The following is a 16,941-nucleotide window of genomic DNA, read 5'->3' as shown; positions in this document are numbered from 1 at the left end:
TTAATTTGAGAGCACTGAATCCTGAATTGATTACACTGGTACTCCACTGATAACCCACATTTCCTCAGAGTGAATCTATCTTTCTACAAGTTTGTAACCCAGGTACTAATGTAACACCAATTCTAAAGCTCCTCTGCTATTGAGGCTTTTCTGAAGTCTAACTCATACTGAAAGGACATCTATTAGGAGAATGTACCATGCGCTGTGGCCACTGGCGGTAATTCAGCCTTGTGGTAGCTTGTATACAATATGATGCTATTGTAGATGTATAATTTATAATGTATTAGTTAGAATTGAAGGCTCGGTCCAATTGTTTGCTTCTGAACATATTTGTCAGTTGGATTGTAGGCTATATGTTTAGTGCTGCAAACGACAACTGTCTTTAGGTGTTGAACAACTCTCTATTGGCGGCATCTAGCTGAGGACAGAAACTATATGAACAGAGTATTCTTGATGGCTGATTTGAATGAGAAGCCGGACAATCCCAACAAAGGGTTGCAGGTCGATTGTTGTTGGCCAAGCGAAAGTACCAGGTAGCATGCTCTCCTCCAAGCGTAGGCCGGCAGTAAAGGGTTCTCGTCCAAGTGAAGGGCTGCAGGTAGAATGTTCTTGTCCAGGAGAAGGGTCGCAGGTAGTGTCCACGAAAAGGACTGCAGATAAAATGTTCTCGTCCAAGCGAAGGACAGCAGGTAGAGTGTTCTCATCCAAGAGAAGGGTTGCAGGTAGAGTGTTCTTGTTCAAGCGAAGGGCAGCAGGAAAAGTGTTCTCATCCAAGCGAAGGACAGCGGGTAAAGTGTTCTTGTCCAAGTGAAGGGTTGCAGGTAGTGTGTTCTCATCCAATAGTAGGGTTGCAGGTAAAGTGTTCTCGTCCAAGTGAAGGGTTGCAGGTAAGGCATTCTCGTTCGAGTGAAGGGCTGCATGTAAGGCGTTCTTGTCCAAGAGAGGGGCTGCAGGTAGAGTGTTCTTGTCTATGAGTAGGGATGCAGGTAGAGGGTTCTCTTCCAAGACAAGGACTGCAACTAGAGTGTTCTCATCCAGCTGAAGGTCTGTGGTTAGAGCCTTCTTGTCCAAGTGAAGGGATGCAGGTAGAGTGTTCTCATCCAAGAGAAGGGTTGCCTGTAGAGTGTTGTCATCCAAGAGTAGGGCTGTAGGTAGATTGTTCTCGTCCAAGAGTAGGGTTGCAGGTAGAGTGTTCTGGTCGAAGTGAAGGGCTGGAGGTAGAGTGTTCTCGTCCAGGAAAAGGGCTGGAGGTAGAGTGTTTTCATCCAAGAGAAGGGCTAGAGGTAGAGTGTTCTCATCCAAGTGAAGGGCTGCAGAGCGAGTGTTCTCGTCCAAGGTAAGGACTACATTCAGAGTGTTCTCATCGAAGTGTAGGGTTGCCAGTAGATTGTTCTCGTCCAAGAGTAGGGTTGCAGGGAGAGTGTTCTCGTCCAAGGTAAGGACTACATTCAGAGTGTTCTCATCGAAGTGTAGGGTTGCCAGTAGATTGTTCTCGTCCAAGAGTAGGGTTGCAGGGAGAGTGTTCTCGTCCAAGGTAAGGACTACATTCAGAGTGTTCTCATCGAAGTGTAGGGTTACCAGTAGATTGTTCTCGTCCAAGAGTAGGGTTGCAGGGAGAGTGTTCTCGTCCAAGGTAAGGACTACATTCAGAGTGTTCTCATCGAAGTGTAGGGTTGCCAGTAGATTGTTCTCGTCCAAGAGTAGGGTTGCAGGTAGAGTGTTCTCGTCGAAGTGAAGGGCTGGAGGTAGAGTGTTCTCGTCCAAGAGAAGGGCTGGAGGTAGTGTTCTCGTCCAAGTTAAGGGCTGCAGGTAGAGTGTTGTCATCCAAGTGAAGGGCGGCAGGTAGAGTATTGTCCTCAAAGTGAAGGGCTGCAGGTAGAGGGTTCTAGTCCAAGTGAAGACTCCACCTTGCCCTGCATCAGCCTCCACCTTACACCTAGCACTCCAGGGAGAGTGTCCTCTTTTCTCAGCTGTTGAGGTGAACCACAGAGAAGCGATTGGAGCATGGGAAACCTATTGTTTGGGGCAACTGTTTTTCTCTTAAATAGTGCGGGCCGAGGATAGGCAGCAACGACCTACCAAGATAAGGCCCATTACGTTTATTCTATTTTCCATGCAATAAAGTTTTTTTTGCCATATTCGTTTGTATTTCACAAAGAGCTGTGCTCACCAAACCTCATTCGCTAACTGTATTTATAGTGTACTTTTATTGAGTGTGTGGGGCATGTGGCATGGCTTGTACACAGTACTCTGACATGGTTTCCAAGTCTTTTAGTCTTAACATCTTAAGCAAAATCACCATATTGATGCCTCCCTTTGTTTCTTCATGCGTCTCCAGGCTCCGTGTGCTGTATGTTTCACTGTCCGGCACTGCCAGTGCAGTGCCTCTCAATGCAGTGAGCTGACTTACATCTGTAGTTGAGTTCCCCTCCCTTACACACACACACACACACACACACACTTTTCTTCCTAGCTTGGTCCTACAGAAGAACCCAGAATGTTTACAATGTGACTCTCTTTGTGTTCTGAAAACCTCCAAATGCTTTCCTTAAGTCCTCATTTCATGTTCTATTTAAATTAATATCTACTATTAAGCTATTTGTAATGCATATAAAGTGGGGAGGAATACTAATAAAATACGGTTACCCCTGCCACTAAACCACGTGCCTCACTTCAGATGTTTGTGTAATTTCACTTTTCGTCTGTATTTTTGCCGCAGTGCAGTTTTGTTAAAACAAAAATGAATCCCTATAAACAGTGGGGTTTGCTGCACCCCCATAGCAGCTGAAAGGTGAACCGTTGCGTTTGAGGTCCTTTACCTCTTCTGCTAGCATGGGAAGGATCCTTTGTATCTCGTACATTGTACCTGCTCTCCCAGCCCTCCCCGCCCCACATACATATTCTTAAAGAGGGAGCCAGTCTTACAGACCACAGAGGTCTGAGGTACCCTCTAACCCACTATCACAAAGCACATAATGAGAATGTACTCAGTGATATTGAAGGAAGTGTCCCAATTAAGGCCACTCCGGTCACTCTCGACCTCCTCTAGCCTTCCACTTAATGATGCAGTAGAGAATACAAGCAAACTAGTTTATTCACACAGTACACTGCAGTGGAGTCCTATCTGACCAGCCTCCTATGTTGGCTGAAGAGGGACTGACCCTAACAAACATAAAGTTAAACAAAGACCCGCCTACTATGGAAAAACACTGGTAGCTGTTGTAATACAATGGGGGTACAGACCATAAGTTTAGATTCCGCAGCCTGACACAAGCTATCTACTGCCCTGGTCGTCTGGCTTATCCTTCCCACTAGACCGGTGGGAGAAGGCCTCTATGTAACAGAAAAGGCATGTGTTAATGAGCAAGATTCAACATTAGAGAAACGAAACTTACCAAGGACTATTTCTCGCAAATGATCAAGTAGCAGTTTTGATTATAATACAAAATGGCATCTTCGAGAGGTAAAATGGAGGCAAAGATGTCAACCTAACTAATGTAACATCTGCACTTACTAGTTGTGTATGCATACAGCTAGGATATATAATGAATTAGCTACATAAATGCTAACATAATATCAGGTAAAATACGAGTAATGTGGCAATAATACATTTAAATTCTAACAATATACCCGCAAGGGTTTCTGTGGCAGTCCGGGTCTGTCGGGCAGGAGTGTGAAAGCTAGGGTGCATGCGCATGGGAGCTGATCTGTCCGTTGTGAGTAGGTGCATACCTCCTGGAAAGTAGCATATGCCTACATAATGCCAGGAAAGACAGAGGTCCCTTGTCATTCAATGGCGCTGGTTGATGTAACATGCTCCTGCTTCTCTACTGGTCCAACCCACTTCCGGGACATTGTGCTGGAAACAAACATGCTTGTCTTTCATCCATCTAGGCATTTATCCAGTCGTGTCCAAGTTGGATCTCCAGTGACCATGACACTCCAGACCATGCCCATTTTGGTTGAAAAAGGTAAGGTAGCTGCATTAATCTTGTCACTTCTAACAAACAGAGCCTTGCTTTGCCTACATATTTTGCCAGGAATTGGGGCCTTTTTGGTTGTGCACACACAGCTTCACTTTGTAAGGAAATCAGCAGTACAAAAAGCACTAACCAGTAACACATCCTTCCACCCCAAAGCCTTACAAATAGCCCTAAAAGACAGTAACTGTGCTGCCATGCATCATACTGTGCTGTAGGACATCTGATATTGGTACCTGGGTGTGATCTGCTAGTGGGCACCGACTCTAAACCAGTTTCTATAACCCAGCGGTGCCTGGCATCTGCCCTGGAGGCTTTACCTGACCTTCTTTTCTAACATTTCAAACCGTTTCTGCAGCTGTTGAATCTCTTCATACCCTCCCTATGCTAGTGCTCAGCCCTCTGTTTGTTTTCTTTTTCCCCGCTCCTCTTGGGCTGCAGTTTCGCACGTGTTCTGCCTCGATTCAGTTGGACAGTGAGCCACAAGGAGGCCTGCCAGGTTCCTGCCATTTTGTCTGTAGGTTGGTGGTGAGTACAAGGAAGTCAGCCTAGACTTCACCGTACTCCTTGCCCTGTATCAGCCTCCACCTTACACATTGCCTTGCAACAGTCTCAACCGTACACATTGCCCGCATAAGCCTTCATCTTACACCTTACACCTTGCCCTGCTTCAGCTTCCATCCGGCCTCCACCTCACTCCTTGTCCATCATCAGCCTCCACCTCACTACTTTTTCCATCATCAGCCTCCACCTTACACCTTGCTCTGCATCAGCTTTCACCTCACATCCTGCCCTGCACCAGCCTCCACCTCACACCTTCCCTGCAACAGTCTCAACCGTACACCTTGCCCTGCTTCAGCTTCCATCCTGCCTCCACCTCACTCCTTGTCCATCATCAGCCTCCACCTCACTACTTGTCCATCATCAGCCTTCACCTCACACTTTGCCCTGCATCAGCCTTCAGCTTCCACCCTGCCTCCACCTTACTCCTTGCCCTGCACCAGCCTTCACCGTAGAGTTTGCCCTTCATCAGCCTCCACCTTACACCTTGCGCTGCATCAGCCTCCACCCCACACCTTGTCCATCATCAGCCTCCACCCCACACCTTGTCCATCATCAGCCTCCACCTCACACCTTGCCCAGCATCAGCCTCCACCATACACCTTGCCCTACATAAGCCTCCACCTCACATCGTATCCTGCATCAGCCTCCACCTTACACCTTACTTCCACCTTCCACCTTTGCCTGTATCAGACTAACTCACACCTTACCCTGCATCTGCCTTCACCTTACACCTTGCCTCAACCGTACACCATGTCCTGCATCAGCCTCCACCTCACACCTTGCCCTGCATCATCCTGCACTCACTCCTTGCCCTGCATCATCCTGCACTCACTCCTTGCCCTGCATCAGCCTGCATCTCACACCTTGCCCTGCATCAGCCTCCGCCTCATACCTTCCCCTGTATTGTTCTCCACCGTACACCTTCCCCTGCATCAACCTCCACCTTACACTTTGCCCTGCATCAACTTCCACCTTCCACCTTGCCCTGCATCAGCCTCCACCTTACAGCTTGCCTCCACCTACACCATGTCCTGCATGAGACTCCCTCACACCTTGCCCTGCATCAGCCTCCACCTCACACCATACCTTACATCAGCCTCCACCTCACACCTTGTTCTACATCAGCCTCCACCTCACACCTTGTTCTACATCAGCCTCCACCTCACACCTTGCTCCTCATCAGCCTCCACCTCACACCTTGCTCCTCAACAGCCTCCACTTCACACCTTGCTCCTCATCAGCCTCCACCTCACACCTTGCTCCTCATCAGCCTCCACCTCACACCTTGCTCCTCATCAGCCTCCACCTCACACCTTGCCCTGCATCATCCTCCACCTCACACCTTGCCCTGCATCAGCCTTCACCTCACAACCTGCCTGCATCAGCCTCCACCTCACACCTTGCCTGGCATTAGCCTCTGCTTCACTTCTGTCGCTCTGGTGCTAGGGTTTGCTTCTCTTCGGTATCTCTGTGAACTGTGACATTGGTCTCATCTACTCTCTGGAGCTCTTGGGAAATCCCAAAGTATCCATTTGCAGTGCAGCGATTGTCCCCTCACCCTTCGCCGAAGCAGAGGCCTGGTCCCACCCAGCGCTGTATGTGGCTCGAGAGAAATATGCCTAATGGTTCAAGTTATAAGGGGGCTCATGACCACTGCATTACAGCTCAAAATATTGTGACTACAGCAATACTTCCAATTGGCCTAGAGCAGACCGTGTCAGAGCTCACCAGCACCAATAAGATAGAGGTTCTGGGAGACAACCTGGTAGTGTTGGGGGTGTCGCTTTGTTGACCAGTTCCTTGTCTTAGCCTTTCAGAGCTCACTTTGGGTTGTCTCCTAAACCCCTTTAGTGGTGGAGTCAGGTTTTTCTGCCGGTGTGAGGGGGCAAAATGCTCCCTCTCACCCGTCCATCCTATTTCCAAGAAAGATTCTCCTGGTATATGTATAAACAACAACGAAAGAGTGACTATAGTAAAACCAGGGAACACCTGGTTAAACAAAACAGCAAAGGACAAAAACCAGTGTTTGTAAAAGAACCCTCACTCACCGACCTGGTCGTTGACATGCTTCATCATAGGGTTCCACCAGAGAGGCCGAATGCCTCCCTGATGTGCTTCTACACCTGGTTTACAGCGGAGCTGGATATTCAAGTATGTGTGTGCGTGATGGTGAAAAAGGAATGTGAATTTAAAAGGCGACTGGTTCTAGCCTATCAACTAATTTATTAAAGGCGGACCAATGACCATTAAAAAGTGTGAGGCGGATGTGAACTAGTTCTGTAAAGTAGCCAGTAACATCCGATTTAAGTGTAAAAAATTTGTCAACATGTTTCTGCTTGTATATGCAATTAGCTAAGCATTCTTCAGGACCTACTATATGTTCCACAGCGGTATGCACACCCTAAGGCGCTCCCTAACCTGAGGAACAATTAATGTAGTACAACTCACAGTTATACCGGTGTGGGCTCTCGTAGAGTCATAGACCATTAGAGCCTGCAACATAGAATCAACAAAAAGACAAACAAGTATTTAACCATAAGTCAATTGTGAAACAAAACGCAGGTTACTGACAAAAATACAGGCAATATTGACCTAAGCTGTAATTGTGCAGAAAGAGGTGTATTGGTGTGCAAGACACATATACTAAGATGTCTTGAAGAGTATCGCAAACCGCTTTGACAGTGTGTCTCATTTTAGACCTATTTGGGAAGATTTGAGGCTATATTGGGCTTGTTAACAAAATGAAATATGTGTATAACACGATGGGGCAAACATCCCACTGGGATATGCAAGTAGTTCTCACAAAAAGCTAAAAGTTTCAGAGGCAACAAAATATTTTCAAAGTGCTTATTAAAAATCGCTGTAATCCCTGTTATGAATCGGGATCGAAACAAAACGTGCACATGTTAAACCCAACAAACACAACATTACTGAGAAAAAAGGCTTACATTAACTTATGAAGCTGATCACTTCATGGGTCCAGCAGGGAGGGGAAGCAACCACCCGGGTATCTGAAGGACAAGACACAACTGAATTAAAAGTCCGTCAGAGCCTCGGTAACAAAAATAAAAGAATATAGCCTTCTCTTGAAGCAATTACTTCCCAAATCGTGTGCTCCCTTAGTGGACCTACTTCGGTCCTCCCTGGCCCGAATATTAACGATTGTGAAAACGTCCGGGTACAAATACAACCGCGCGGTCACGTGATTGCGTGAAACAACATGTGACGCGCGTTGTCAGGCGGGGAGTTCTAAAACAGCTAGACCGTTGCCCTGCTTGTAATAGCAGTTGAAAAAAGTTTATTGATACTGTGCGCACAAGCTATATAGAAACTGCTGGATATGTACTAAGGCTATGCATGAACTGAATTTAGTGAGTATTCCGTTCGCATTATGCTTCAAACCACAGAATTCCTAAATTACCAATGGTCTTATGTATTGTCATTGCTTTGAATAATATAAATATTTAGTGTGACCCAAAGGACGAACAGATATTACCGATTATCTGTGAGTCTAAGCATGTATGAAGAAGAACTAGTAAAAGAGATTAGTACTGCTAAAATACCATCCTTTGCATCTTGGTCAAATCTCGCCCCACCTGATGCTTAGTGAGGAGAACGTAAATTGTTGCATAGCGCATCACGCGAAAACGAGCCCTCCAAAGGATCTGAAAAGGCTTTCTCTGTTATATGTGCAGGGTGGTGGTCAGCCTGGAATCAAAGAAAGCACCCACCACTATAATAACAAAAAAAAACAAGAGTGTAATGGTGTTGTAATTAAGATACTCAGAGAACACATTTTTCTCTCATTAAGACATTCAGAGAACACATTTGTAGAACCACAAATACTGACTGCTAAATTGAAAAGGCACAGATCAACGTTTCAGGACAGAGCCCCATGGAATATTATCATTTAGTCCTGTTAGGTGGGTAGATAATCGATGAATCCACCTCTGTTCTTTTTCAAAAAGAGACTGTTGGGAGGTTGTTCCTGGTGGTAAATGTTCTATCACTGTCCAGTGTAGATCATTTGTGGTGTGATTCAGTAGAAGAAAATGGTCTGTCAGTTTCGTGCTATTTTTCTTACAGCGAATATTTCTAGTGGTCATACCCACATATCTGAGCCTGCATAGGCAGGTAATTAGGTAAACCACATTAGTGGAGTTCCAGTTTGTATGGGATTTTTGCAGCCATTGCTTTCCTTGCTCCAGGTCAAGATGTTTTGATGTGGTTGTCAAATGGCAAATGCTGCCGAACCACAAGGGGAGTGACCCACCACCGGTGGCAGCCCCCACGCATTCAGAACAGTTGATTTCTGGTCAATAGTTTCAATCCTGGGACGAGTATGGACCAGAGTGTCCTTAAGACTTCATGCCCGCTTGTATGAAAAAAGAGGTTTGTCCCAGTGGTGATTGTTGCTCTACAGAATCCTCCAATGTTTGCGGATTGATTTGCTAACAGCATTTGATGCGGCATTGAAGGTAGTCACACATGTTAGCGGTGGTGGTTCTGAACCTCTGGTAATATTCCCATCCAAAAGAGCTTCTCTGTTTTGATTACGAGCTCTTTTACAACTCTTTTTGAGAATCCTGTCAGGATAGCCTCGATTCTGAAGTTTCTCAGTTAGTTCATCAGCTTGGCTTTTAAAGACTGAAACCTCTCTACAATTTCTTCTTAGTCGTAAAAACTGTCCAAAAGGGAGATTTTCCCGTAAAGGGCGCGGGTGATAGCTCATGAAATGTAGCAGATTGTTCTTAGCCGTAGGCTTATGATGTGTCCTGGTTTGTAGTCTATTGCCAACTTTTGCGATTACTACATCAAGAAACACCATTTCATTCTTGTGATATGAATGGGTGAATTTCAAATTGGCATCACATGTATTAATCCAAGTGAAAAAATCAAGGAGGATGCTCTCAGGGCCTTGCCAGTTGATAAGCACATCATCTATGTACCTTCGCCAGAAGGATACTTAGGAAAGATATGGATTAAGATCAGACAATATATGCCTGCATTCAAAATCATGCACGTACAACCCGGCCACACTTGAGGCAAAAGTGCTGCCCATTGAAGTGCCAGTTGATTGGAGGTACAAAACGCCTCGGTATTAAAAAAAAAATTCTTTCAGTGCCAAAGTGGCACAATCAATGGCAAACTTCTTGGGCCTCATGTTTGGTGATATGTCCTCGACCTTCTGCCTCATACACTAAGGAAAGAATGGTGTTCCGAAGTGCTGGCGTTGGATTCACATAGAGGCAGGTGTAGCTGACTTGATCAGATAAGAGGCGTCTGCACTCCATTTCATAGGCCTCCGCATCTTGTACCACTATGCCTCTGCCTTTTGTCGGCAGACTTTATGACAATATTCTGATTGTTTCTCAAAGACTCTAAAACCTGGAACTCACAGGCCTTCATGTTTTTAAATACAGCTGTATCCTCAAAGGCTTCAACGTCGTTAAAAACCGCATGCTCGAATGCTGTAGTCTCGGGAGGGATGGTGTGAGGTGGGGGTACAAAAGAAGATTTTACCCGAAAATCTGTATCACCCCGGTTGCCTTGAATACCTTCTGTTTCTTGTTTCTCAAAAAAACTCTTAAGCTTCAATTTGCGGAAAAATTCCGCAAGTTCACAATGCAATTTGAAGCGATCCAGGCTTGCAGCGGTATGAAACCCAACCCCTTCACAAGTACTGCTTGTTCATCTGGCGTCAAAATGACTGACGAAAGATTGATCTGGCGTCAAAATGACTGACGAAAGATTGGTCACTAGGCTTTAGTGTTGCTGGGGCCTGCACGTTGCTCCCGTGCTTTGCTCCTGGTGTTGTCTCCCACTGCTTCCTCTTGCTCCCAATGCACTTGATTGGTGCCTCGCCTTCGACCCCGTCCCCTCCGGCCCCTCTCTAAAAAAGGGGGGCGGTACATGTTCTGCTGAAATTGTGGGTGAGGTAGAAAAGCGGAATTCAACCCCCTCATAGGAAGGAATTGTGGTGGTTGGAAAGCGTTGGGGTAACTAGCCCGCCCAGGTTGAGGGAAGGGTGGCCAAGCTTGTTGATACTGTGGCTGTCTCCTGTTCCTGTCCCTGTCCCCACTCGAGCCACTGTCAGAGGAATCATCATCAGAACCATCCGTACTCTGATCATTCCTGGTAGGTGGACTGTAGTCTGGATTGGCGTAGGGGTAGACCTTCACATACGACCATCTGGTTAGATCTTTTTGAATTTTCTACGCTTTTGACTGAGTGAGTGAATCTTTATACTCATTTACCTCTTTATTCAGTTCACCCAGGTGTATTTTATAGCCCGTCAGAGTGGTTCTAAAATGTGTCTCCGTTAATTGAATATCGACCAACATTGCTTCAGAAAGTCTAAGGGCAGTTTTTATAATTAGCACTAACCAGTCGCGGGTACAGTGCCACGTGATCTGGGCCCATTCCTTCCTGAATTGTGCGTCATCTAAAAAGATGCGCGGGCCGTTAGTCACCAGGAGGCCTTTTGGTGCTACATTATTCCTCAAGTATGCAGCCAATATTGTGCCATGTAAAATGGTCCGTATGCGGCTCCTTTTTTGATCAGTTAATTTGCCCCACTCAGTAGTTTGTGAGATTGTTTGGGCAATTGATGGGTCTGAAAAAAGTGAGGGGTCTGCCAATAAGGCATCAACCTCCTCATTAGAATATGACAAGCCTAGATTGTCCTGGTATATGCAGAATCCTTAAATCTAGCACTGCGCACATGGTCTTGATTTCTAGAATCAAACGAATAGATTGGGGCGGAAGAACGCTTTCTTCCCTGGTGGGAAAGTTATGGAACGCCCATCCTCTTGCTCTCCGGTCACAATTTAGCCTGCAATTATTCAGGAAGCAGCTAAAGACCTGCCTGCTCCCACTTTAAAAAACAGAGTCACTTAGATTAGAAATGCTTCTTACTGCATTCCTCTTCGGCTCTTGATCTGCTCAGTGCTGAAACACCTTTGGGTAATGCGCGCTTTACAAAATGTTTTTCATTCATATTTAAAAGGTATGGAATCCACAGGCAGATGTATCCATCAGATGAACAAGTTACTTACCTTTGGATAATGTGTTTTCTGGTGAATACAGTATATGCCTATGGATTCCTCACTGACCCACCCACATCTCCATTGCTTATGTGCTTATACCAAAAATAGATTTATATATATCCTACATACGGATAATTTTTTTAGATTTTCTGCTTAAATCAAGAAGATGTTTTAATTTGGAAATATCTAAGTGTTTTATTTCCTTATGCTGCTGTGTATTGTATACTTGTGGAAATGTTGTTGATTCACCTGCTCGCCTCAAAGGCATAGAGAAATGGGTGGAACTGATGTCAGCACACTGACGAGTTCTTCTTATGGCTCTGAGGAAGTCACGCGGAGTTGCGTACGGAGCCGTTCCATTGTGACGTCCTCGCCGACATGCGAGAGCTATGTAGAAAAGTTTCTGTGGAACGCTACGCATTGGTATAAATCAAAGCGTGTGGAATCCATAGGCAGACACTATATCCAGCAGAAAAAGCATTGCCAAAGGTATGTATCTTGTACTCTTGCACTCATCCTTTTTTTTAGCCAAAAGTTCATTTATATTTTCATTTAAGATCAGACAATCTTCATTCCTACCATTTTGGAATACTTCTGAGGATCCTACTAGGAATCTGAATTCCTACTATTTTGGAATCCTACTGAGGATCTTACTAGGAATTGGAATTCCTACCTTTTTGGAATCCTACTGAGGATCCTACTAGGAATCTGAATTCATACCTTTTTGGAATCCTACTGAGGATCTCACTAGGAATCTGAATTCCTACCTTTTTGGAATCCTACTGAGGATCCTACTAGGAATCTGAATTCATACCTTTTTGGAATCCTACTGAGGATCTCACTAGGAATCTGAATTCCTACCTTTTTGGAATCCTACTGAGGATCCTACTAGGAATCTGAATTCCTACCTTTTTGGAATCCTACTGAGGATCCTACTAGGAATCTGAATTCATACCTTTTTGGAATCCTAGTGAGGATCTTACTAGGAATCTGAATTCCTACTGTTTTGCCTGAATCCTATTGAGGCTGCTGAGCAGACCTTTTGTGCCCCTGTGTTGTATACGGATTGAATATGGTCACTCAGGTCCTCGGGCAGACTCTTTGCTCTATGATGGGCCTTCAAACTTTCTATTGCACATTGGTTCTTCTACTGGAGTTTTGAACAGAACATTAACAGGGGTCTGCCTGTGCAAGTCCATCTTCATCTCATTCATCCAGGACTAATGCAGCATATACTGTCTCTTAGCTTGTCATTAAGCTGGAACAATCTGTGAAGCAGCCATCTGGACAACACTTCCCTCTTTTGTGCAAATGTTATACTTGGCACCTTCGCTTAAGAACTGATGCTATATTTCATCATTTCACAGCTTCTGAATATCATAATTAACTGTGTCCCCAACCAGGAGGCCTATATACTTGAAAACTCTAAATTAAGGGGACTGGGCTGAAGGAGTTACCACAAGTTAATCAACATAGTGACCTATCTACTTCTGGTTTCCCCTCCTACCTTCTTCTTGATAACAGAGGCTCCCATGTCTGTCTGTGACGTCAGCATGAGCATACAGAATGGGACTGCCATACACTGAAGCCAGCTATGTTTAAGGGAATTGACTCCAGCAGAATATGGGACATTCGTGTACCACAGCATCAAAAGTTTTGCTCTGTGGCATTCAACAATCCTTTGATTCCTTCCCTGTACAAAGGAGGTAATCACCATTGGTATAGGGGTTGGGGAAGAGGGTGTGTAGTCTTTACTTGCTGGAGGACGTTTTAAATTCCCGACCCACCCTCACAGTGTTTCACCACTTGGTTACATCTTGTATAGTGTACACAACGTTAACCATGGGCCTAAAGCAATGTGTATGTGATCAGTTTGTTGTATTTACTCTTACAGTTTTTGCTGTGGGCTTATATTTGCTGAAAGACATGGGCAGCTCTGACACCGTCTTTTCTCCCCCACACAGATGAGCCTGACCCCAAACCAGTGTTTGGGAAGCAGATTCTGGAGTGGGAAGAGGACGTGCAGCTGTACTCGCGCTTTCTGGACAGAAAGGTAAAGTGGATGTAGTGGTCTTATGGCACTTTTTGGCATATGGGTTTCTCCGGTGAGCATCTCATTCTAGTGTTACCCCTCTCAAAATATACAAGGAGGAAAGAATTAAAAAACAATCTGTAACTCCCACGAGGCCTTCCCATGAGCTTAAGGAGATTTGGAGAACTCTTTGGCACCTTTCTTCATTTCCAGCCCTTTGAAGTCCACTCTTTGTCACCCATGGTCGGTCTCTCACAGTTTTATATTTTTATTGGACTGGTCAAGAACTGTAGACTGACATAAGGGCATAATTTAAGAAAATTACCTCCCTGCTTATTTGTGCATCAAATAGTGCTGCTGAATGGGTGTTAAGGGCCTCATAACCAGGTCCTTGGTAATCCGAATCACTGGCAGAATCAGGATCACAAGATGAGCAGTAACGCTTGGGATCAGTGGTGCTTCACCTGAAGACGGCCCCGGATGAAGGTGGGTAAAGTGTCAGGTGAAATACTGGGGGGAAAATGAGAAATTACTAGGGAGTTAAGACCAGAATTAGCAGGTCCATCCACAATACTGTCTTCCCAACATAGAGTGCATGGCAATGCAATTGGTAACTTTGGGGTATCGAGTTACCAAGGGAGCTCATAATAAGACACTAAGGGCCAGATGTAGGTAACGGCCGTAATTTCCGAATTTCAGGCTACTGAGATGTAGGTGGCCAAAATTACAAATTCGGTAATTTACCGATTCGGTATTTTAAGGAATTGGTAAATTACCGATTCCTTAAAATACCGAATTGGTAAATTACCGAATTTGTAATGTAGAGAGCACTACAATGAGTGCATTGCATAGGTAAGGATTCGGTATTTACCACCAACTACAAGTTGGTGGTAAATGTCGAAAGCCTTTGCAACAGCAATTATTCTGCTTTTACAACAGTGCGATGTGGCAGACATACATGCCTGTAGGGCATTTATGTGTGCCACATGTGCACCCATGCATTATTCAGGGGTGCAACAGGGTGTCAAAGTGAGTTCCCCATTATACCGAATCGGTATTTACCGATTCGGTAATTCCCATTCATTCCTTTGGGCTCCATAGGAATGAATGGAAATTACCGAATCGGTAAATACCGATTCGGTAAATACCGAATCGTATCGATTCGGTAATAGTTACCTACATAGCATTTACCGATTCTAAAATACTGAATCGGTAAAATTCGGTATTTTAGAATCGGTAAATGATATTTACCTACATCTGGCCCTCAATAGCACACTCTGAGTAGAACAGGGGAAGATGGGATGGAAAATGTTAACCCCTTCCCTGCGGGGGTAATTCCCCCACGGTGCGGGGGTGGAAGCGCGGCGCTCGTGACGAGACCAGCTCGTCATGAGTCACGGTGGAGCTGTGCTCATGACGAGCTGGTCTCGTCACGACCCCGCCCACTGATTAATTCGCCCGCACAGGCGGGGAATTAATCACGCATTGGCGGACTGCAGCCGTTATGACGAGTTCAGCTTGTCATGAGCACAGCTCCACTGTGACTCATGATGAGCTTGTCTCGTCACGAGCACCAAAGAGGCTAAATCAGAGGTCTGTAGTACAACCTACTTATGTTCAATCAAAATGATCCACAGCAAAATAAGAACATAATGTAAAGGCATGTTTACAGAAAGCGAGCGCTCGTGGAAGAATACAGTAAACAGCTTATGCCCCACGAGAGTGACAGAGACATGCTGGACAGCCTAAAACAAATAAAGCCAACAAATAGAAAGCAAACAAATGTGAGTTAAAAACGAACAAAGCCAGTAGTAAGCAATGGGTGAAATGCATTCTTAGGTCAGCTTTCAGAATGTCCCCAAGAAGTTTTACGCTGTACGGTCTGGTAGGCTTCGACCTAATGACTCATTGAGTATTTCAAGTAAAAATCACTAATTGTGATAGTGTTTTCTGTATGGGTGCGTAGTCAAGTTCACATACAGTTTAAACAACTCAAGGATGTTTACAGCTTTGAGCTGCAGATTGTGAAATTATCATCCTTAAAATGGATGACCGTAGCTATGACGATGCATTATTTTGATCATGATAGGACAAGATAACACAGGCTAAAGTGATTGAAGTAAAAAAATGAAGGGTTGTATTTTGCAAAAATCAAAAAGTAGTGATGCAAAAAATTTGAAAACTTGGGATTTAAAGTTTTACTAATGACCCAGAAAATATCAAAAGGATGATATTGTACAGTTACATTGATCTTTGAGATGTGGACTGACCATGGTTTTCTGCTGCAGGAGGAGCTTCGTGCTGACCATGCCACTTACATCCGACGACACCCCGACGTGCGCATCATCCTGGCGGACTTCCTTCAGTTCGTACTGCTGCGCAAACCAGATGACATAGTGGCATTTGCAGCAGAGTTCTTTGCCCCATTTGCGTCGCAGCGTTCCCCGACGGACACTTTCCACACATCCTATGAACCGAGCCCCTTCCGCAGTCCCTGCCCGTAAAGAACTAGTTTGTATCCTGGACACTACGCTTTGGCTTGGATCCCCCAAATGTGGCTATGCAAGGTTGGGTGTTTCAGAGAAAGGTTGGGGGTAATTCTGCCTACCAGGGGGTATGCCTGTCAAGTTAACCACTTTGGGTCGACTCCAGTATTTGCTTCTGTCAAATATTGGAAAAAGGAAATTATTTTTTATTCAATTGCTAGTGGGATTGAGCCTATAAGAAATACATTAAACAAAAAAGGCCCTGTGTATCCAGATATCCAGAAAATACAAAAACCGAAGTAAGATCTACTGATCAACCACAACTGTTTCTAAAACACAGTTCTTCACATCTCTGGCAGAGCTTTATCTGTATCTGAATTATCTGAATTAAAATGTAAAATGGGAAAGTTCTGTCTAGGGTGTCTTTGTCTGAGCTCTTGGTCATCTCCCACTACTAACCATCAGGAACTTGCATCGTTTCTCCTTAGGCCCAGAAACTGTTCATTTGAAGGCTCTTAAAAGAGGCGAACCAGGGTTAGTGTCTGGGCTGCACCACGTCCAGAGACCAGGTCCCGCTTTGCTCCATTATTTTATCATACACATTGACCTACGTATACGTCACGGACATCTGTTATTTTATTTTAGATTCCTTAGAAATGATATCAATACAAAATGACTTGTTACACAAACCAATAGAAGGCAGTAATGCAGGCTTTAGTTTTTTAACCAAGGCATTATTTTTGACATAGTAATGCTTTCAAAGGTCTTCTAAAGCTAATTAAGAAAGAAAGGGGATTCCAAAACTGTGAAGCCAAAACACCAGTAATGTG

The 16,941-nt window shown here is 44.8% G+C and overlaps 1 protein-coding gene across 4 annotated transcripts in view; it reads left to right on the top strand.

Annotated features, from left to right (window-relative positions):
• CATIP (ciliogenesis associated TTC17 interacting protein) overlaps window positions 1-16,518 on the top strand; it is a 285,718-nt gene extending 269,200 nt beyond the window's left edge. For all 4 annotated transcript variants that reach the window (XM_078679247.1, XM_078679245.1, XM_078679244.1 and 1 more), the window contains 3 exons: window positions 3,895-3,971; window positions 13,558-13,646; window positions 15,914-16,518. In XM_078679247.1, coding sequence (XP_078535373.1) covers window positions 3,895-3,971; window positions 13,558-13,646; window positions 15,914-16,129 — 382 coding nt within the window. In that variant the 3' untranslated portion in view covers window positions 16,130-16,518. The remainder of the gene's footprint in view (window positions 1-3,894; window positions 3,972-13,557; window positions 13,647-15,913) is intronic.
• Window positions 16,519-16,941: the final 423 nt, after the last annotated feature.

Source organism: Lissotriton helveticus, chromosome 3_1 (genome assembly GCF_964261635.1).
Source record: "Lissotriton helveticus chromosome 3_1, aLisHel1.1, whole genome shotgun sequence".
Taxonomy (NCBI): Eukaryota; Metazoa; Chordata; class Amphibia; order Caudata; family Salamandridae; genus Lissotriton; species Lissotriton helveticus.
The sequence above is the reverse complement of the archived record's forward strand: the minus strand, read 5'-3'. Positions and strand labels throughout refer to the sequence as shown.